Source organism: Eulemur rufifrons, chromosome 7, assembly GCF_041146395.1.
Source record: "Eulemur rufifrons isolate Redbay chromosome 7, OSU_ERuf_1, whole genome shotgun sequence".
Classification (NCBI taxonomy): Eukaryota; Metazoa; Chordata; class Mammalia; order Primates; family Lemuridae; genus Eulemur; species Eulemur rufifrons.
Window position 1 is genome coordinate 279,486,495 of NC_090989.1, and position 22,659 is coordinate 279,509,153.

At 49.8% G+C, this 22,659-nt stretch overlaps 1 protein-coding gene and 1 non-coding gene across 3 annotated transcripts; one reads left to right on the forward strand and one right to left on the reverse strand.

Moving 5' to 3' along the window:
- Nucleotides 1-8,176: 8,176 nt before the first annotated feature.
- Nucleotides 8,177-22,632, reverse strand: TRUB2 (TruB pseudouridine synthase family member 2). Of its 2 annotated transcripts, XM_069474718.1 has the most exons (8): nt 22,510-22,632; nt 21,662-21,793; nt 18,159-18,233; nt 15,942-16,003; nt 13,763-13,844; nt 11,081-11,153; nt 9,562-9,698; nt 8,177-8,718 (listed from the first exon to the last, which is right to left on the reverse strand). In XM_069474718.1, the coding sequence occupies exons 1-8, from the start codon at nt 22,616-22,618 to the stop codon at nt 8,495-8,497; spliced, it is 894 nt and encodes a 297-aa protein (XP_069330819.1). In that variant the 5' UTR covers nt 22,619-22,632; the 3' UTR covers nt 8,177-8,494. The 2 variants fall into 2 exon arrangements, with proteins under 2 accessions (XP_069330819.1, XP_069330820.1); XM_069474719.1 differs by lacking the exon at nt 21,662-21,793.
- Nucleotides 20,772-20,833, forward strand: LOC138388934 (U7 small nuclear RNA). Its single transcript, XR_011234389.1, has one exon. It is a non-coding gene; the product is annotated as a U7 small nuclear RNA (small nuclear RNA).
- Nucleotides 22,633-22,659: the final 27 nt, after the last annotated feature.

Below are 22,659 nucleotides of genomic sequence, written 5' to 3' on the forward strand. Positions count from 1 at the left end.
AGACTCTGTCTCCAAAACAAAAAAAAAAAAAAGAAGCGGACACTTTGGGGAAAGAAGGAGGGAAACCCAGGCCAGGGCCCAGTGCCCCCCAACCCTGATACCCGAGAGGCCTTGTGAGGAAAGCTCCAGGTTCCAAGTCAGGTAGACAGGACTGAGAATGAGGTGAAAGGTGACAATTACACACCCAAACCAGTTACAAGCCGAATGTTTCACCAGAGAAGGGATTGGTAGCCACGATAACCAACACTTAGGCAATTCTATGGCTCTGACAGGGCGCTGAGCACTTCACCTGCAATATCCCCATCTCCAGACTGAGCAAACTGAGGCTCTGGGGCATGTGGCACTTGCCCAGGGCCACAGGTCCGATCCAGAGCGGAGGTGGCTGACGCTGGAGCCTGGTGGAGTAACCATGGGGTGCTGTCCTTCCTCCCAGCTCAGGCTCTTGAGTCTCCCATCCACGGTCATGCATTATTAGAAGGAGAAGCAGAACTTGAACCCAGAACTCTCTGAGCCCTTAAGCCCAAGGTCTTAACCACAAATCTCTGTTGTGCTGCTTATAATTTGTATCAGCCCAAGGCCCTGACCTAGTGGCCAGGTGAGTGGCCAGAAATGAACAGCCCCTGCCCTGGGCTCAGCCTCCGCCCCTAGGTCCTGATTACTCTAAGCACACTGTGCTGCGTGGCTCCCTTCCCAGGGAGCCTCTTATTCCCAACACCAGGGACTCTGAACAGGGGCAAAGCCCCTCCTGAGCTTTAACTCCCTCAGCCTCCCCTGTGCATCCCAGGATCCCAAAGGGCCTCGGCTGGGATACTAATTGTAGTGGCTAACACTTGGAGGACATTCTCTGTGCCAGGCCCTGGACCTGACGCTTGGCCTGCCTAGTACATATATTCCTAATGGCAGCCCTAAGAGGTAAGCAGAGTTATCCCCCATTTTTCAAATGGAGCAAATGAAGCTCAGAGAGGTGAAGTCACTTTCCCAAGGAAATACAGCTAAGTAGCAAACTCTGAGGTTGAAGGTGTTCCACAGACATGTTCTTTATTTTATTTTATTTTATTGAGACAGAGTCTTGCTCTGTTGCCCAGGCTAGAGTGCCGTGGCGTCAGCCTAGCTCACAGCAACCTCAAACTTCTGGGCTCAAGCGTTCCTCCTACCTCAGCCTCCCGAGTAGCTGGGACTATAGGTGTGCTCCACCACGCCTGACTAATTTTTTCTATTTTTAGTAGAGACTGGGTCTTGCTCTTGCTCAGACTGGTCTCAAACTCCTGAACTCAAGCGATCCTCCCGCCTCAGCTTCCCAGAGTGCTAGGATTACAGGCGTGAGCCACTGTGCCTGGCCCAAAGACATGTCCTTTAAAGACCAGGAGCAAAGCTCTGAGTATCACAAGTATCTAAGAGAGCTTTTAGAAATAAAAATTTGGGTCCCCATCCTCTAGAAATCTTGATTTTACAGATCTAAAAATGTATTCGTTTTAAGCAAGCTCCCCAGGTGTTCTTGATTTCTTAAATGTCTGGTGCATGTTCCTTGGTGGTTGATGAAATTGCTTCTAACCACCAGTAATTAACGTCCTATCAAATCCTGCCTCAAAACCAGCCCATCTTCAAACACATTTACAACCCACTTGACCCTAAGAGCCAGCCTTGGTCAGCACCAGATCAAACCAGGCGTAATTTTATCTGGCTTCTCCCCAGAGCCATCTCACAGGCCCTGGCACTGGTCAGCTCCTTTTGTTCTTAGATTGACTTGCTCCCCCACCCTCCACCCTGGCACCAGCAAACCTGCCCGGCTGGTTTGCCAGGGAGGAGCTAGGCCTGTTTTGCCACCTTAGGCATCTTCTTGATTCTGATTTATTAGGAGCTCAGGAAGTACATGTAGGGGCCGGAGGTGGGGACCGAGTGAAGTGCCAGGCAGGAGGTCACTTGGATTCCAGCCTACTTTGCAGACCCCAGGGGGGCTGGGAGGCCCCAAGACAGCACCCCCCAGTGGTCACACCCTGGCCGCCCACCTGCGATGCTTGTCTCTCTTTGTCAACTTCCACACCCCAGCATCGTCCTGATCTAGAGTCACCCAGATGGGGATTCTTTTGGTGTGACTAATGTGGGTCCCCCCCTGTTATCTGGGCTAAGGCCTGAGCCTCCTGCTAAAGTGCTGGAAGGATGGGGTTAGTCAGGGACTGACAGGAGATTTAATCAAGACATTGATGATATAGTGGTGGATACGGTTTTTTATTTGTTTTTTTAATCTGTGGCCAGAAAGCTCAGCAAGCCATCTCACATACAGCTAGACCACAAGCTGGTGGCTTCACCACATGAGGCCTCAGTTTCTTCCACTATAAAATGGGTAAAACAATGCCTGCTGTGCCCCTTCCACAAGGTATCATGTCTGTGAAGGCTGCTGTAAGGATCATAAGGATGTAGGTAAATGTCAGCTCATAATGACAAGCCCTGTGTGCTAAGCATATTTCTGGCCCTGAGGGAAAGCAAGGTTCTTATTTATTTAAAGACTTTTTAAAATCTTTCCTGCTTTCTTTCTTTCTTTTCTTTTCCTTTTTTTTTTTTTTGAGACAGAGTCTCACTCTGTTGCCCTGAGTAGAGTGCCATGGCGTCAGCCTAGCTCACAGCAACCTCAAACTCCTGGGCTCAAGCAATCCTCCTGCCTCAGCCTCCCCAGTAGCTGGGACTGCAGGCACGCACCACTGTTCCTGGCTAATTTTTTCTATTTTTAGTTGTTTGGCTAATTTCTTTCTATTTTTAGTAGGGACGGGGTCTCGCTCTTGCTCAGGCTGGTCTCAAACTCCTGAGCTCAAGTGATCGTCCTGCCTCGGCCTCCCAGAGTGCTAGGATTACAGGTGTGAGCCACCGCGCCCAGCCAAGGCAGTGTTTTTAATATTGAACTTCCCTAAGGAAGGCTCAAACCAGCCTTCTTAGAAAGTAAGAAAGGATTAAGCCACACAGTATTAGTCAGTCTGCGAAACAGTATCGATCTCCCAGGGGCTGGTGTGAAAATTTAGTCCTCAGTGCTGGAGGCTGCATGCCACAGTTCACCTAATGGCTTCTACACTACATACACGGTGCCAACTCGTGTTAAACAATGGTGGGAAGCTACTGGGATAAGGACTGGTCTAAAAGTTTACAATCCAAAACATATCTGGTTAGGGCCATTTATTTTGCAATATTTCAAGTGAAATTTCAGTGTTGCAAAGCCCTAAAGGTAGAGTAATTACACAATTATAAGATAAAGGCTGGAAGAAAGCTGCTGCTAGGGCTTTTTGCTTTTTTTTTTTTTTAAGTTGTCTGCTTTACTGTTTTTCTTGCGTCTCCTATGTTTGGTTAGTTATGACTTTAATATCTTGGTAACTGAGAAAGGTCTTCCTTGGGGGACTACACCAATATCCTGTTTAAATGGTTGAAAGGACTATTAAAGTTATTGAAGTGTGTTAATTGGGACTTGAAACATGTGACATTGACCCTCCTCTTACTCCACCATGTTTTCCAAGTCATATAAATGTGGTTCCCACCCCCCTAACCCCCTTCAGAGTTTATTCCCATGGTATTTAAAATAACATATATCCAGTTGAATCTGGACTGGGACAGCACGTTGGTGAGGGTCAGCAGGGTTTCCCCCTCACCGCCTGTGAAGGATGAAATAGATGCCTAGGCACTGGTTGCAGAAGCCAAGGTGGTTTGAATAGCTTTGAGCAACCATTGGGTTCTGCTTCTGATTCAGGTGCTAGGGCATCGGCATCGTGTCCCCCCTGTTCCTCTCTTCTTGGAAACCCAGCCTGCTCTCATAGATGCCTGCTCCCACCACCCATCTTCTTTTCCTGATACTTTCAACACAAATCTTGGATATTGCCAAAGCAAGCCATTCAGCAGCTGCTGTGGATCCCTCCCCCCACCCCCCCCCCCCCACACACACACTTTTCTGGGAGAAGTGTCTTCCCTCTGAACCTGGTCCCCAGCTCCCAGTCTGTGAATTGCTCTTATCTATTGCGCTAATTCAAAGGGGGAATGTGAAGCAATAGGCAAGCAGGGCTTGGAGGAATTGCTCCCAGATACCCTGCCCTAAGCCGCTGAGGTGGTGAGTCCACTGCTCCTGTGACCCTCCACCTTTGTGGACCCTCTTGGTTCGTGACCAGTGTGTCTGTTTCTTGAGGTTGTGCAAACTTGACAAAAGTTAATACTTTTGTTTGTATTCTGCACTGTTGCACTCTCCAAATGGCCCCCTGAATACTTTTATTAACTTGTTACACACATTTTTGTCTTTGATGCCTACATTATTTCTTTTATTTGTTTTTTTTTGTTTTTTGTTTTTTGTTTTTTTTTTTTTTTTTTGAGACAGAGTCTCACTCTGTTGCCCAGGCTAGAGTGAGTGCCGTGGCGTTAGCCTAGCTCACAGCAACCTCAAACTCCTGAGCTCAAGCGATCCTCCTGTCTCAGCCTCCCGAGTAGCTGGGACTACAGGCATGTGCCACCATGCCCGGCTAATTTTTTCTATATATATTTTTAACTGTCCATATAACTTCTTTCTATTTTTAGTAGAGATGGGGTCTCACTCTTGCTCAGGCTGGTCTCGAACTCCTGAGCTCAAACAATCCGCCCACCTCGGCCTCCCAGAGTGCTAGGATTACAGGCGTGAGCCACCGCGCCCGGCCTACATTATTTCTTTTATTTTAATGTTTATTTGGAAGGTTACCTGCTGTTGGATTTAATAAATTTGTTTACTAACATTTCTACCAAAAAAAAAAAAAAAAAAAAAAAAAAGGCACTGGCAGATTTGGCGTCTGGTGGCAGCCTACTTGCTGGCTCAGAGGGTGCCTTCTCACCCTGTCCTCACATGCTGGAAGGGGCAAATGAGGTCCTTTGGGACTGTTTAATAAAGGCACTAATCCCATTTTGGAGGACTCCACCCTCAGGACCTAATCGCTTCCCAAAGGCCCCACCTCCTAATACCATTACCTCAGAGGTCAGGATTTCAACGTATGGATTTTGGGGGGACACAAACATTCAGACCATAACACTGGGTGTCCTTGGGCATGTTATTCGCCCTTGTCATACCTTAGCTTCCTCATTTGTAAAGCAGCAATAACCACAGTGCCTAAATCCTAGGCCTGTTGAAGATTAAAGGAGATCAGATCTGTTAACCACTGCGAGCCCAAGGCCTGGTACAGGGCACTGTCTGTATGCGTCGGCCTCGTGGCTCTGGGCTCATCCTGTTACCTATATGGGAGAGGCATTATCATCTGACAGGTGAGGAAACCCAGACTCACCAATGTGAGTAGTAAACTTGTCCAGTTCACACACGCGGAGGAAAGGGCAGGGCTGGAAACCCAGGTGCTCAATCCCACAGGGAGTGCCCACCATGCTCCTAAATGTAAAACAGACACCGTGTAGGGGGTCATTTTATGTGTTGTTAGCTAGGCCATGGTACCCAGATCTCGGTCAAACACCAGCTTACATGTTGCTGTGAAGGTTTGTTTTTTTCTTTTTTTCCCTTGAGACAGGGTCTCTGCTGCCTGGGTAGAATGCAGTGTTATTACCAAAGCTCACAGCAACCTCAAACCCTGGGCTCAAGTGATCCTCCTGCCTCAGCCTCCCAAGTAGCTGGGACTACAGGCACCACCACACCTGGCTAATTTTTCTTTTAGCAGAGAAGGGGTCTTGCTCTTGCTCAGACTGGTCTCCAACTCCTGAGCTCAAGCAATCCTCCTGCCTCAGCCTCCGGAGTAGCTGGGACTACAGGCATGTGCCACCATGCCCAGCTAATTTTTTTCTATATATATTTTTAGCTGTCCAAATCATTTCTTTCTATTTTTAGTAGAGACGGGGGTCTCACTCTTGCACAGGCTGGTCTCGAACTCCTGACCCTGAGTGATCCACCTGCCTCGGCCTCCCAGAGTGCTGGGATTACAGGCGTGAGCCACCGCGCCCGGCCGACCATGACGGTTTTGAGTACTGGTCAGGTATTTTGTAGGCTGCCCCACTACTGAAATCTGTCTGATGTTTTCTCATGATGTGGCTGGGTTATGGGTTATTGGAAGAAAGATCACAGAGGTTAAGGACCAATTTCATCACACCATACCAAGCGTATGTACTACCAACCTAATTTATGACTGTTCGTGTTGACCTTGATCATCTGGCCGAGGTAGTGTCTGTCAGGTCCCCATATGACTTTTATGCCAGAAAAACAAGAGGCAACAGAGAAGTCCTGGCTCAGGTGCCAAGAGTGCATCACTCGCCAGGTGCCGCCATAAGCACCTGACACAGGATTTCGTTTGTCCCCACATGGGAGAAATCATTATGCCCATTTTATAGATGAGGAATGGACAGGGTCTCACTGCATTGCCCAGGCTGGAGTGCAGGGGCACAATCACAGCTCACTGGAACCTCGAAGAACACCTGGCTCAAGTGATCCTCCTGTCTCAGCCTGAGCTTTCGAGGCCTCATAGCCAGGAGCCTGCAGAGCCGGACCTGCTCAGCACTGCTTGGAGCTGTGCCTGCCCTGAAGGCAATTCTGGGAGAAGGTAATGGAGCCATGGTGGCTGGGGCCTCCTTTTCCATGGGTGACCAACAAGGACAGAGACATTCCAGGGCTTCCCCTCAGGGTCAAACAGGAGCTCTAGCCAGAGGCCAGCTTACATTCTTCTAGCCCAAGTATTCCAAGGGGGAAAGACCCAAATGGATAGAAGCTAAAGGACAACCAGGGCCTGGCCCAAGTGGCTCATACCTGTAATTCCAGCTACTCGGGAGCTATCGCTTGAGGCTGCAGTGAGCTACAATCATGCCACTGCACTCCAGCCAGAGCGACAGAGCAAGCCCTCATCTCTAAAAAAATTTTTTAAATTAAAAAAAGCCTGGGCACAGTGGCTCAAGCCTGTAATCCCAGCACTTTGGGAGGCTGAGACAGGAGGAGTGCTTGAGGCCACGAGTTCAAGACTAGCTTGGGCAAAATAGAAGACTCCATCTCTACAAAAAAAAATTTAAAAATTAGCCAGGCAGCTACTTGGGAGGCTGAGGCAGGAGGATCACTTCAGCCAGGAGTTGGAGGTTACAGTGAGCTATGATCATGCCACTGCACTCTAGCCTGGGTAACAGAACAAGACCGTGTCTCAAAAAAAAAAAAAAAAAAAAAAAAAAAAAAAAAGGGTACACCTGGGACCAAGAAATCTAAAGCCTAGAGAAATAAAATTGGTAGGAAAAAAAAGGGGGCTAAAAACACGCATAGTTTTCTAATTTCCCTAGAACATAAGAATAGAGATTTTTTGCCCCTGCATAGGCCGTATTTACTCAACCAGTCCCTTACTGAGGAACAGTAACCACACTTCCTACTTTTTTTTTTTACTATGACAATGCAGCCATGAACATCTGTATACTTAAAACTGTCTGCAGCCACGCTGGAAGATGGAGTCCTGAAAGTGAAACTGCTGGGTCAGGGGCAGGAATTCACACGGTGATACGTACCACCAAACTACTCCTAAAAGGGCACAGTTTTATATTCCTACCAACGGTACAAACTGCCTATTTTCTCACCTCATCACCACTACTGGGTATCTTTTTACTAATTTTCCCACTCTGAAAGGCAAGTCATCTCATTTCCATCTGTGTCTTTCAGTGTTAAAGAGGCTGGGTGCCATTTCTGGCTTACTGGCCATCTGGATTTCCTTTAATATAGACTTCATATTCTTTGCCTAATTTTCTTGTCCTCTTTTTCTTATTACTTTCTAAGAGCTCTTTGTATATTATGGATACTAGTCCTTAGTTAAAGATACTGCAAATACTATTATCAGTCTGTCATTTGTTTGTTGTCTTTTCTTCCATACAGAAGTTTTTTCTTTTCAGTTGGGTCAAGTCTAGCAATCTTTTCTGTTACAGCTTCTGAGTTTTGTGTCACATGCAGAAAAGCTTCCCCTACTCTCACTTTCTGCATAGCCATCAGTTCCAGCTCATATAGTTATTTTTTTTTTTTTTTTTTTGAGACAGAGTCTCGCTCTGCCTGGGTTAGAGTGCCGTGGCGTCAGCCTAGCTCACAACAACCTCAAACTCCTTGGGCTCAAGCAATCGTACTGCCTCAGCCTCCTGAGTAGCTGGGACCACATGCACGCACCACCATGCCCAGCTAAATATATATATACATATATATATATATATATACACATATATATACACATATACACACACACACTTTTTTTTAGCTGGCCAGATAATTTCTTTCTAATTTTTTAGTAGAAAAGGGGTCTCGCTCTTGCTCAGGCTGGTCTCGAACTCCTGACCTTGAGCCATCCTCCCGCCTCGGCTTCCCAGAGTGCTAGGATTACAGGCGTGAGCCACTGCGCCCGGCCTCATACAGTTCTCATACAGCCACATACGCACTGCCCCAGCAGCTGCCTGGCCTTTCAATGTCCCACATCACTCTCCAGCCCCAAGGCAGAGCTTGGGCCCTCCGAGTCCCAGGGCCAGCGTGGACTGGGGACCTGCTGGGTGTCCAGTCCCGGCCTCAAGCTTTCTCCAGTTCCGCAGCTACCCGGGGGGCAGCAGCCTGGATGGCATCCAGGATACTGTGTAGGTCCCACTGGGTCCTGAGGAGAGCATCGTCCAGTGTGAAGATGCCATCTCGTGTGCGCCGCACTTGGGTACAAACAGCGGTGGTCTTTAGCTCCAGGCCAATTTCATGCACCAGCTTTCGCAGCTGCTTCTGTGTCTCGTGCATGCACTGCACCTCTGCCAGGGACACACAATGATGGACACAGGTCAGGAGCACAGCCTCTGGGGTCTGGCTGATCTGAATCCACACCCCATGGATACCTCCTAGTGACATAATGGACCTGAGCAAGACACCTTAGCTCTCTCCGCTTTGCTACTAAGAGTGCAGCCTGGGGGCCGGCCCTGTGGGTGCCACCTGAAAGTATGTTATATAAGCACAATCTCAGGCTCTGCCCAGACCTGCTGAGTCAGAATCTGCCTTTTAAGAAGATCCCCAGGTGATTTGTGGGCAGGGTGGCTTTAGCAGTCTGCGCTAAGACTTGGTTTCCTCATCTGTAAAACAGGGGCTATCAGGAGTGAAAGAGATCATTTATAGAAGCCGCTTAGCATTGGGAGAGCCCTGGTCAGTGCTCAAGCAAAGGAGTACGGATTCATATGATCAACAGAGAAGAAAGGAGTGAGGGTTGGGGAGCACACAAAAGGAACAAAGATAAGTGGGGCACTGAGCTTAGGGGGCACTGGGAGTTAAAGAGTTGTGTCTGATGGGCCTGTGACAACTTGAACCACTGGCAGCTCTGGAAATGAGCCGCTAAATGTAACCTTGCTTGTTAAGGTCTGGCTTCAAAGGGTGACTTGGCAGGAGATAGAAGGGCTTTTGTTCTGTGTGCTCTGTGATCAGCCAACTTGGGGCCAGGGCTGGGAAGGAAGTCAGTGCCTGCTGCCTTGGCCAGCAGAGATCAGGGCTGGCGTGTGCCTGTCTTGGCTGAGCCAGAGGACAGTGGCCTCCACGAGAGCATTCCACGGTGACTCCCTAAACCCAGGGGCCCCATCTCAGTGCCCCAACTTCCTGGTGCAACCTACCTAGGAGGAATTCTGGAGGCGCAAAGTGGAGGCATCGGATGCCAATTATCAGCATGGGAGACTTGTTTGTGGGCCGGATCAAGCCTCTCACGGCCATCTCGTAGGCCTCCTGGGTCTTCAGGTCGAGGTTAGAGTACCTGCGGATCAGCAGGGGGCTGGGGTCCTGCAGACAGCATGGGGTGGGGAGCTGGGCCGACCACCTGCCCCTGGCATTGCCCCACTCACAAAAGGCGCCTTTCCAGAAGCTCTTCATTCACCTTCCGTGTGCCCTGCCACTCCTGCTCCTACAGCCACTCTGGCAGCAGCCTCTTTGTCCCCTGCAATCCCTAAACGCAGCATCTGCACGCCCTACCTGGCTTCACAGTCACACACACTGACCACTCCAAACCTCCACCTGTGCCCTGGGCTCCGGCATCTCAGCCTGGACAGCCCACAGGCTCTTCATGCTCAGCCCAACCCAAAGTGACTCAACAGGGTTGAGTCCTCCTCCACAGGGCCTTCCTCCCCATCCCAACACCCCCAGTAACCCAGGTGTCTGCCAGCCCCTTCCTCAATGCTGCCCTATGGTGTTGTCCGCCCTGCTCCATCCCTCGCTCTCCTCCACGGCTCATGCCCTAGCTGCAGGTTGGGCCCTTCCTGGTGGTTGCCCAGGCACTGTCCTTGCTGCCTACTCCCTGCGTCCAAATTTGTCCCCTCTGGTCCCTTCTCCACGTGGCCCCCAGGAACAGGACTGCAGTGCACCGGCTGTTTCAGATCTGAAAATGGCTCCCCACTGCCCTCGCCAGCCATGTCCCGCTTCCCTTCACTCCTCCCCCGGGTACCTCACACCCCTGTGCCGGGATCCTTACCAGGTCGTGAACACATCTGGCTGTTTCACCCCGAGCCTGGGAACATGATGTTCCCATCACCTGCTTCTCCCCAACCACAGCTACTTGGCAATTTCACACTTGTCTTTGAAATGATGTTGCCTAGGGCATTTTCTCTGATCACAGCAGCCTCCCCCACCTCAGGTGGCTGTTCTGCTGGTGTCACCCTACACCTGCAAGTCACTGTGCTCAGGTACCTGCCCGATCCCCTTGAGTCCTCAGCACATGTCCCTAAGGCAGGGGCTCTTTCTATCCCCATTGTACAGAAAAGGAAAGTGACGCTCCCAGCCAGGTGGGCCATTCACCCAAGGCCACACCACTGGAGTCTGGCAGAGTCAAGAATCCCAGCCAGGTTGGCTCCAGAGCCCGAGCTCTCGAGACGAGGCTACTCTTGCTCCTGGGCTCTGTGCTATGCTGATGTGGATCCTTGGTTTCCTCTCCAATAGACCATATACTCCCCAGGACGACAGCTGGGATCTCCTGTTCCTCTTGGCCTCCCAATGCCCAAAACTCGGCACACAGAAACACTTCTGCATGCCAAGAAAGAAATGGGTAGTTCCTGCGTGGTTTCAGGTTCTAAAAAGAAGATTCATGGAGTCTGCCCCAGGCACTTCTCCACGCTCTCCCAGCACCTCCCCGAGGGCCCCACTTACATCACCAGGGCCTTCTGATGGGAGCCCTGCATCACGGCCAGGATGCGGTCCAGCTTCTCTCTGGTCACGTGGTCTGGAAAAGGCAGGGGGCGGTCAGTGCACAGGTGGTGATGGGCCACAGCACACTCTTTTCCCCCACACCAGCCCCATCCTTGGAACCTGGAGACGGGATGTTTTGGAGGGATTCCCATGGCAGGGATGGCTGGCAATCCTTTGAGAATCTGATGAAAGCTCTGGACCTTCTTCTCAGAAAGATACACGTGAAAGCAACATTTTGAGGACATTTTCAAGGAGCTCACAGATCTCCTGAAGCCATCCAGATTCCAGGTTAAGAACACATTCTTCTGGGCCACGCATGGTGGCTCACGCCTGTAATCCCAGCACTTCGGGAGGCTGAGGCAGGAGAATCACTGGAGCCCAGGAGTTTTGGACCAGAACAGCCTGGGCACCACAGCAAGACCCTATCTCTACAAAAAGTAAAAAAATCAGCTGGGTTTGTCGGTGTACCCCTGTAGCTCCAGCTACTCGGGAGACTGAGGCAGGAGGATCGCTTGAGCCTGGGAGTTAGAGGATGCAGCGAGCTATGATCATGCCACTGGACTCTAACCTGGGTGACAGAACAAGACCCTGTCTCTTATAAAAAAATTTAAGAAGAGAATACTTTTTTATGTAAATGGAAGCCCAAAGACATACATGCCCAATATTTTAAGCCAGGTCTCTTAAGCCCCAGTCTGGGTTTCCCATGCCAGGGACCCTGAGAGGGTGCCATCTGCCCAAAATGCAGAAAGACGCAGCAAGGAAGTGCTCTGCCCGCTGATCCCACTGAGTGGCTGCAGCAGCAGAGCCACAAATTCGGCCACGAGGTGGATCCTGGGGCTCAGCCAGGGCAAGTGCCAACTTCTGGCTCCAAGGGCAGAGCTCCGAGAGAAGGTGTGGGGACCAAGGCGTTGCTAGCCTGGAAGGGCCTAGACCTCTGGTTCCCCGGGTCTGGCTTTGCTCATGCTGTGGCCTTGCCTAGAGGTACCTGCCACTGCCTTCCCCCACTTCCTCGCAGCCCAGCTCAAAGGCTGCCTCCTCCAGGAAGCCCTTCCTGGAGCATGCTGCTTCCTCCTCCTGGCTCCTGCCTCTCTGCTCCTGCGTCTCTTTCCCAGCATTTAATTTTCTTTGACTTTTACCTTACTTTTTAGTTATATAATTGATACCTAAATCTTCTCTTAAAAATTTAGACCAGCTGGGCACAGCAGCTCACATCCGTAATCGTAGCAGTCTGGGAGGACTAGGCATAAAGATTGCTTGAGCTCAGGAGTTCAAGACCAGCCTGAGCAAGAGTGAGACCTCATCTTTACTAAAAATAGAAAAAATTAGCTGGGTGTGGTGGCTGACGCCTGTAGTCCCAGCCACTCGGGAGGCTGAGGCAGGAAGATTGCTTGAGCCCAGGAGTTTGAGGTTGCAGAAAGCTACGATGACACCACTGCACTCTAGCAGGGGTGACAGAGCCAGACTGTCTCAAAAAACAATACAGGCCGGGCGCGGTGGCTCACGCCTGTAATCCTAGCACTCTGGGAGGCCGAGGTGGGTGGATTGCTCGAGGTCAGGAGTTCGAGACCAGCCTGAGCAAGAATGAGACCCCATCTCTACTAAAAATAGAACGAAATTATATGGACAACTGAAATATATATGTATACAAAAATTAGCCGGGCATGGTGGCGCATGCCTGTAGTCCCAGCTACTCGGGAGGCTGAGGCAGGAGGATCGCTTAAGTCCAGGAGTTTGAGGTTGCTGTGAGCTAGACTGACGCCACGGCACTCACTCTAGCCCGGGCAACAAAGCAAGACTCTGTCTCAAAAAAAAAAAAAAAAAAAACAAAACAATACAAACAAAAAAAAAATTTAAGACTAGCAACAACAATCATTCCTTCCCATCCCCACAAATTCTAGCTTCCTCCGTCCTAGGTGTATCAACTTGGTAACCAACCCTAGGTGCTTTCCTGGATGTTGACGCACACTGACGTGCACAAATACGTAGTGCCACTTTGCCAGATGTTTTGTCTTCTACAGGAGGTGCAGTGGTGTGTGCTCGGCTGAGTTGGTTGAGACTAGGGGCTCTGTCTGATTCACCCTATGTCCCCCCAGTGCCTGGCACATGGTTGGGTCCAAAAAACATCTGTCAAATGAGCAAATACAATAGATCCCATGGACTGTCTTAGAACATGGGGATAGCGGGAAGGGAAGAATGAGGCATCCATCCTCCATCTACCCATCTATCAGCACCTCCCACTTCCCAGGCCTGGTGCTGTATGTGTGACCAGCGGAGGAACCACATAATCCTGCCCTCATGGGTGAGTCTGGTGGGGAGACAGATATTAAATGATCACAAATCATTAGTCACTCTTCTGAGAGCCCATCCAGTCCAACTCTGGAGGCTAGAGAAGGCTTTTCTAGGGAGGTGATGTTTGAAAGGGTGAAAAATTTATACTGTCTGAAGAGAAATCAGAGTATTTGGAGGTGACATTTGAGCCAGGCGAGGAAAAGACAGATGGGGTGTCCAAAGTCCCAGCCTGAGCTTGGTGTGTCAAGAGTAAATGAAAAGAGATCAGCGTGGCCCAGGTGAGGGCCAGGAGTCTAGGGAAGCAAGCGTGGAGGGAGGTGGTGGCAGCCACCCTGGGCTCCCACAGGCTCTCACCATATGTCGTCTTCTCCACCAGCCGCCCGTCCTCACAGAAGTCATCTGTGGCTTTGCCCAGGAGGCCACGCACCGTGTAATCCTTCAAGGACAGGGAGGGGAAGGTCCGCTCAGTGTCCCCACACTCAGCCCTAGCAGCTAATACCGCACAGGTGCTAGACTGAGGCTGGGGCTCTCAGATCTTCCCTCAGGGAACTCATGCACCCAGCCCCTGCCCAGCTGCTCCACTGCCCCTGGGGAAGGGCACCAGCTCTGCCGTGTGGCCTTTGGCAGCTCTCTTTGTACCCCAGCTCTCCTCTGTGACCTGGGGACGGTGACAGGGCCAATCTCACAGTTCAGTTGCAGATTCAGTGAGACACGGTACCTGGCTCCCAGTCAGCGGGCCTCCTTCAAGATCGCTGCCTGGGCTCCCATGACCAGGAGCACTGGCTACCTGCAAAGGCACCGATGCCCGTCCTGCAACCACTCGTGCCTTGGTGTCTCTCCACTGCAGCCTGACCTGACAATTTACCATGCTGAGGCCTCCTAGCATGCCCTGGGGCTTCTCCCCACCCGTCTGATGTGACTAAGCTTTCATGACCCAGATCAAGGCCTTCCTCCTCCCTGCTGCAGGCTTTACATCTGTGCAACTAACTGCCCCTGCCACAAATAAGAGGAACAACGATGATGACAGAGATGGTGACAACAGTGACATTTACTGAACATTTAGTATGTGTCAGGGACCGTACTAAACACTTTACATGCAATCATTAATTTAATCTTCCAATGGCCGGGCGCAGTGGCTCACACCTGTAATCCTAGCACTCTGGGAGGCCGAGGCGGGAGGATGGCTCAAGGTCAGGAGTTCGAGACCAGCCTGAGCAAGAGCGAGACCCCGTCTCTACTAAAAATAGAAAGAATTTAGCTGGACAACTAAAAATATATAGAAAAAATTAGCCGGGCATGGTGGCACATGCCTGTAGTCCCAGCTACTTGGGAGGCTGAGGCAGGAAGATCACTTGAGCCCAGGAGTTTGAGGTTGCTGTGAGCTGGGCTGACACCACGGCACTCTAGCCTGGGCAACAGAGCGAGACTTTGTCTCAAAAAAAAAAAAAAAAAAAAAAAAAAATTAATTTTCCAAGTATAGTCTTCTTGTAGGGGAAATACTATTAATACCGCCTCCATATTAGAGATGAGGAAACTGAGGCATACAGATGTTTAAGCAATCCACCCAAGGACACACAGCGGCAGAGCGGTAGAAGCTGGGTTTTGAAATGAGACCATTTGGCTCCAAAATTTGTGCTTTGTGCTCTCCCCCTTTTTTTTTTTGAGGATACAGTCTTGCTCTGTCACCCGGGTTAGAGTGCTGTGGCATCATCCTAGCTCACTGCAACCTCAAACTCCTGGGCTCAAGCTATCCTCATGCCTCAGCCTCCCAAGTAGCTGGGACTACAGGCATGCGCCACCATGCCCAGCTAATTTTTTCTTTCTTTTTTTGGCCTGCCCCTCCCCCAGTTTTTTCTATTTTTAGTGGAGACAGGGTCTCACTCTTGTTCAGGCTGGTCTTGAACTCCTGAGCTCAAGCTATTCTCCCACCTCGGCCTCCCAGAGTGCTAGGATTACAGGCATGAGCCACCTCGCTGAGCCTAGAATTTGCACTCTTAACCAGTAAAACCGTGGGCCCCCTAATGTGGCACCTATTCACGTACTTTGTGATACCACATTCCACAGTCCCACCCTGGATGGCATACTCCCTGAGGGCTGCATGGTGACATCCACTTTCCAGTCTTGGGGAGAGAATGGAAGGGTGTTGTGATCAGGCTCTGATGTCACAGAGATCCAGGTTCAAATCCCAGCTCTTAAAGCCCTGGAAATGCTATGGGACCTGGGCAAGCAACATCCCCTCTCTGAGCCTCAGTTCTCTCTTCTGTAAAACAGGGTGAACAACAGATTCTACTTTACAGCGAGTTGTGAGGCTTCCATGAGGGAACCCACGAACAGTGCTCAGCATAGAACAGTCAGCACCTACTAATGCCAGCAGTTATTGTTATCATAGCCTCTCCAGCACATGACTATAAAAAATGCTTGCTGCTGGCCTTGGTGTTTCCCCATGGAATCCTCTAAGCTTCAGAGGTATGCTGGTGTCCCCTCCCCGAGAAAGGAACAAGGGATAGGCGGGCTGTCCCCATCCCCCCCATACCTTGGTGAGATGAGCATTGTACATGTCGGTGAGGAGCCTGCGTCCCTGTCCCACGCCGAACACTGAAAGACAGCCAGCCTTATCTCATACCGGGCACCCCTTTCCTGTCCCCTTGGAAACCCGCACCCTCGCCCCTACCCCTGCCATCAGAATACTCCCTTCTCCGATGCTACTAAAGCCAGCAAGAGGGCAAGATCTTCCCCAGGGAGCAAGGAAGCTCCTCTGGATATACATCAAAATGTGGATTTCTGGGCCTCACCCATAGGTACTGAATCTGACTCAGGTGGAGAGGGGTTTAGGATCCTTTGCAAGGGGATTCTGATACACTTAAAAGAGATCACTGGCTCAGTCATACGACCTGCGCTCAAATCAGCGATGGCTCTGAGTATAACCTTTAACCTCTTTAGGCCACAAGCTCATCAGTAAAATGTAGGTAAAAATGATGTATGTCCCCGTGGGTGTTGTGCAGATTAAAGGAGGCAATTGGGCCAGGCGCGGTGGCTCACGCCTGTAATCCCAGCACCCTTTGGGAGGCCGAGGCAGGAGCATCGCTTGAGCCCAGGAGTTCAAGACTGGCTTGGGCAACATAGCAAGACTCTGTCTCGGCCGGGCGCGGTGGCTCACGCCTGTAATCCTAGCACTCTGGGAGGCCGAGGCGGGTGGATCGCGCAAGATCAGGAGTTCGAGACCAGCCTGAGCAAGAGCGAGACCCCGTCTCTACTAAAAATAGAAAGAAATTATATGGACAACTAAAATATATATATACAAAAAATTAGCCGGGCATGGTGGCACATGCCTGTAGTCCCAGCTACTCGGGAGGCTGAGGCAGTAGGATTGCTTAAGCCCAGGAGTTTGAGGTTGCTGTGAGCTAGACTGATGCCACGGCACGCACTCTAGCCCGGGCAACAAAGCGAGACTCTGTCTCAAAAAAAAAAAAAAAAAAAAGACTCTGTCTCTACAAAAAATTTAAAAATTATGTTGACTGGAAACTTTAAAAACAAAAGAAAAAATTTTAAAAATTAGCCTGGCTGGGTGTGGTGGCTCATGCCTGTAATCCTAGCACTTTGAGAGGCCGAGGCGGGAGGATCACTTGAGCTTAGGAGTTTGAGACCAGCCTAAGAAAAAGTGAGACCCCCATCTCTACTAAAAATAGAAAAATTAGCCGGGCATCATGGTGTGCACCTGTAGTCCCAGCTACTCTGGAGGCTGAGGCAGGAGAATCGTTTGAGCCCAGGAGTTTGAGGTTGCAGTGAGCAATGATGCCACTGCACTCTAGCTTGGGCGATAGTGAGACCCTGTTTCTAAAAAAAAAGGAGGCAATGCACAGGCAGGAAGCAGTCAGCACAAAAGACGAGCCCAATGAACAGTAGCCATTGTGGCCACTTCCTGTCTTTCTTCTGGTCTGTTTCTCTCGCTTGCTGAAGGAGAGAATGACCCTGCATTCACTCTTGGAGAACAAGGAGAGGGGCATGAGGTCATGTCTGGTTGCCTATACCCTAGGAAGTGAGACAAGGGGACTGTGATTGTCACAGCTGGAGGATGTGGCTACCACCTGACACTGAGGACACAGATGGTTCATGACTAGGGCTTTGTGTATCCAGCTCCAGCAACATCCACACCCTGACCAGTAGGACCAGCAGTCACATGCCTGGCTGCCCCATAACACGATGATGGTTTCCCTCTCTGGGCCAGTGGCATTCACTAGCCATGTGACCCAGGACAAGTAATCTAAGTTCCTGGAGCCTTTCTTTTTTTTTTTTTTTTTTCCTAATTTCTTTCTATTTTTAGTAGAGACGCGGTCTCGCTATTGCTCAGGCTGGTCTTGAACTCCTGACCTCAAGCGATCCTCCCGCCTCGGCCTCCCAGAGTGCTAGGATTACAGGCGTGAGCCACCTCGCCCAGCCTCTTCCTTTTTTCATCCATAAAATTATCCACCTAATAAAGTTGTTGTGGTGAATAAGTGTGCACAAAGGGCCTTGACACACATGTCATGTGTAGGAATCACTTGATCACAGTGGGCGACTGTGATGATTACCCTATGACTACCACCCTCTCACCAATCATCTCCCCAGCTGAGTAGAGTTGGGGCAGGAATCAGGGGAGGAGGGCAGTGGTGGGAAGTGGGTGTCAGGCAAAAAGTATGCTAGGCTCCTGGTAGTTCCCTGATCTTTCCCCAAGCCCGTATCACCACACCCCCAGGCTTACCACATCACCTACCAAGTACCCCAGAAGCCTGGGCATCCAGCCGGTGTCCCACACCAACCTTCAGACTGGTGAATGCTGGTCCACGTACTGAAAAAAAAAGAACAAGGTCCATTTGCTCAATCTTTGGATTGTGTGATGACCTCATTCCTAGAATGGAGCCTCGTGGAGCCCAAACTAGGATCAAGAGAGACTCTCAGGTTTCCCCACTATGGAATCTGGGGCCCTGAACCATTTCCTCAGTTCCCTGGGACCCAGAGAAAGGGCAACTCAAGATGTCTCTTACTCTGCTTACCATTAGTCTCCCAGTGGCAGGCATTTAGAGGATGGGGCAGACCCTGAGGATCAAGACCGTGGAGTCCCTGCCCAACTCTGCTGAAGGAGAGTCCTTGTAAGAAAACAGAAGCTCCCAGCTAGGCGCAGTGGCTCAAACCTATTATAATCCCAGCACTTTGGAAGAGCTGAGGTGGGAGGATTGCTTGAGGCCAGGAGTTCAAGATCAGCCTGGGCAACACAGCGAGATGCCATCTCTACAAAAAATTTAAAAATTGGCTGGACGTGGTGGCACGTGCCTGTAGTCCCAGCTACTTGGGAGGCTGTGGCAGGAGGATTGCTTGAGCCCAGGAGTCCGAGGTTGCAGTGAGCTATGATCATGTCACTGCACTCCAGCCTGGGCGACAAAGCAAGACCCTGTCTCTAGGGAAAAAAAATAAAATAAAACAAAACTAAAATGGAGGCTCCTTAAGGTAGGACCTGGGTCTATCTGTTCAGAGTTCTATCCTAAGAGCCCAGAACTCACTAGCTGCTCAGGAAATAACTATTGAAGGAACGAATGCAGGAATGGGCCAGAAGTGCATATACTTCTACAGATCAAGAAGAATCTAGAGGAAGGTGCAGGGTGGTTGAGAGCCTACTGAATCCAGACTATGTCACTTGATATCAATACTGAGCCTCAGTTTCCTCATTTGTGAAATGAGAATAGGACATATCTCGCAGGATTGTGGTAAAGAGTCAATGAGATCACACTTCAGAAAGCTGAACACAATGCCTAGTACAAAGCAGGTACTTCATACATTATACCTATTATTGTTAACTATAGGGAGTCACTGATATCACCAGCTGGAGTTTTTTGGTTTTTTTGTTGACAGAGTCTCGCTTTGTTGCCCGGGCTAGAGTGAGTGCCGTGGCATCAGCCTAGCTCACAGCAACCTCAAACTCCTGGGCTTAAGCAATCCTACTGCTTCAGCCTCCCAAGTAGCTGGGACTACAGGCATGTGCCACCATGCCCGGCTAATTTTTTTCTATATATATTTTTAGTTGGCCAGATAATTTCTTTCTATTTTTAGCAGAGACGGGGTCTCGCTCTTGCTCAGGCTGGTCTCGAACTCCTGAGCTCCAGCGATCCGCCCGCCTCGGCCTCCCAGAGTGCTAGGATTACAGGCGTGAGCCACCACGCCCGGCCACCAGCTGGAGTTTTAAAGGTTTCTGATCAAGCCCCTGGCCTCCCTGACACATGCCTTAATCACATCCAATGACAGGGACGCATTGCCAGAACCAGTTCCACTGTGGGGCACATTTGTTCACTAAAAAGTCACCCTTTCCCAGAAATGCAAAACCCCTTCCTTATGATTTCTACCTAAAGGTCTCAAGTCCCAACTGGAGTCCCAGAATAGTAAAAGGGGCAGCAAACTAGTCCACAGGCCAAATCTTCAAGCCTGGTCATTTTTTTGTTTTTTATGGCCTGCAAATTAAGAAATGTTTTTTCCATTTTTCAATGGTTCAAAATAAATCAAGTCCCTCAGTATCCATGGGAGATTGATTGGTTCCAGGGTTACCCACAGATACCAAAATCCAAAGATGCTCAAATTCCTTATATAAAAGGGTGTAGGGCTGGGCGTGGTAGCTCACGCCTGTAATCCTAGCACTCTGGGAGGCCGAGGCAGGTGGATGGTTTGAGCTCAGGTGTTCGAGACCAGCCTTAGCAAGAGCAAGACCCCGTCTCTACTAAAAATAGAAAGAAATTAGCTGGAAAACTAGAAATATATATAGAAAAAAATTAGCCGGCCATGGTGGCACATGCCTGCAGTCCCAGCTACTCGGGAAGCTGAGGCAGGAGGATGGCTTAAGCCTGGGAGTTTGAGGTTGCTGTGAGCTAGGTTGATGCCACCGCACTCTAGCCAGGGCAGCAGAGTGAGACTCTGTCTCAAAAAAAAAAAAAGAAAAAAAGAAAAACACACACACACACACACACACACACAAAATGGTGTAGTATTTGCATATAACCATCCTCCCGTATACATTATTTTTTAAAACCTGTTTTTTAGAGAAAGGGTCTTGCTCTGTCCCCCAGGCTGGAGTGCAGTGGTATGATCCAAACTTGTAACCTCGAACTCCTGGCCTTAAGCAATCCTCCCACTTTGGCCTCCCAAAATGCCGGGATTACAGACATGAGCCACCGGGCCTCTCCCATATACTTTAAATCATCTCTAGATTACATATAATACCCTAAGACATATGCCTACACATCACTTCATTTGTGTGGATTCAACGTAGTATTCCATGCATGGCAAATTCAAGTTTTGCGTTTTGGAACTTTGCATTTTTTTTTTTTTTTTAACTTACCAATTCTAGTGTTACAGCTCTTTTAGAATTTGTCTAGCAAGTTTTCCTGTCCCCACCGGAAGACCGCCCCCTCCAAAAAATTTACCAATCCTTTCTTTAAGTGCAGAAGATTTTTCTTAAATGAATATTTAAATCCATCGTTGGTTGAATCCACGGATGCAGAGCCCATGGATAAAGAGGGCCAACTATACTTTGTGACATGTCAAAATTATACAAAACTCAAATGTCAGTGTTCATAAACAAAGTCTTATTGAAACATAGCCAGGGCCAGGTGCGGTGGCTCACGCCTGTAATCCTAGCACTCTGGGAGGCCAAGGTGGGAGGATTGCTCAAGGTCAGGAGTTCGAGACCAGCCTCAGCAAGAGCGAGACCCCATCTCTACTAAAAATAGAAAGAATTTAGCTGGACAACTAAAAACATATATAGAAAAAATTAGCCAGGCATGGTGGCGTATGCCTGTAATCCCAGCTACTTGGGAGGCTGAGGCAGAAGGATCGCTTGAGCACAGGAGTCTGAGGTTGCTGTGAGCGAAGCTGACGTCACGGCACTCTAGCCTGGGCAACAGAGCGAGACTCTGTCAAAAAAAAAAAACAAAAAAAAAACACCACACACACAAACACAGCCAGGCTCATTCTTTTTGAGATTGTCTATAGCTATTATGCACTACAATGACAGAGTTGAGCAGTTGCAACAGAAACTGCATGGCCTGCAAAGCATTGAATATTTAAAAGCTGGTTCTTTCCAGGAAAGTTTGCCATTCCCTGCTCTAATATTAATACTTCATTCCCATTCTGGACCTCTAAGGGCTTGGCACCGAAGTCTGAGTGCTAAGACACTGACTCTACTCGGGATTTCCTGGGAAGTGACATACAGGATCCTGCTTGAATCTGCCTTACCCAGTGGATGGCTGGTGAGGGTCGGCACACTGGTGGCTGTGAGAGTCAGCTCCTTCTTTTCACTGCCTTCCATGGGGCCCAGCAAGAATCGAACACGCTGTTCAGGGGCAGGAGGCTTCCCAGCATTGAGACCTAAACACACACAAGTAAAGGATATCTTGTTAATTCTGTCCCAACACCAGGGAGGCAGAGGTGGGCAGGGAAGTATGATATGTAAAACAGAGGTCCCCAAACTTTTTGGCACCAGGAATCATTTCATGGAAGACAATTTTTCCAAGGATGGGGTTTGGGGGACGGGTAGGGCGCAGTTCAGGCGGTGATACCATATGATGGGGATGGGGAGCAGGCGTAAATACAGATGAAGCTTTGCTCCCTCTCCCATCGCTCACCTCCTGTTGTGCGCCCCGCCCCCACCCTGTTCCTAAGTTCATGGAAGACAATTTTTCCACGGGACGGAGGAGGCGGGGGGCAAGGGGTGGGGGTGGGGGTGCTCTGTGGTCATGGACTGGTATGGGTCCGCGGCCCGGGGGCTGGGGACCGCAGATGTAGAAGACTGATGAGAAGCCCATGGTGTAGAAAACAGAATAGCAGTAGTTAAGAAACAGACTTGGGTTCAAATCCTAACTCTGTTACTTATTAACCTTATGACAAGAGACAATAATGATTCAGTTTCCCCAGCTGAAAATAGGGGAAAATGAGAAGTAATGAAACATACAGGTCAGACGCTAAGGAAAGCGCTTGTCCAGGCGCACAGGTCACGTGACTTTATTTTGCTGGAAGAACCAGAAGCGGAGATCGACTTCCAGGAGCATGGGAGCGGGATCGTGGGTCTGGTTCGAGGCACTTACCCTTCAGAAGTTGCAGCTCCATGGTATCCCGCAGGTGCTTCCATTTTAGCCCCGGGGGCTTATAGGCAGCGAAAAGCCCATGAAGCCGTCTCAGGCGGGCGGACGCCATATCTGAAGCCCGCGGCCGCGGTTTGCAGGAAAACGGGGATC

Bases quoted from the DNA above. Each gene is read 5' to 3' on its own strand.
- TRUB2 (XM_069474718.1), bottom strand. From the start codon at position 22,618: ATGGCGTCCGCCCGCCTGAGACGGCTTCATGGGCTTTTCGCTGCCTAT. The intron at 13,845-15,941 runs GTATGGGGGGGA...CTGTCCTTGAAG, and splicing joins ACAATGCTCATCTCACCAAG to GATTACACGGTGCGTGGCCT. The intron at 11,154-13,762 runs GTGAGAGCCTGT...TGCCTTTTCCAG, and splicing joins GGTGGAGAAGACGACATATG to ACCACGTGACCAGAGAGAAG.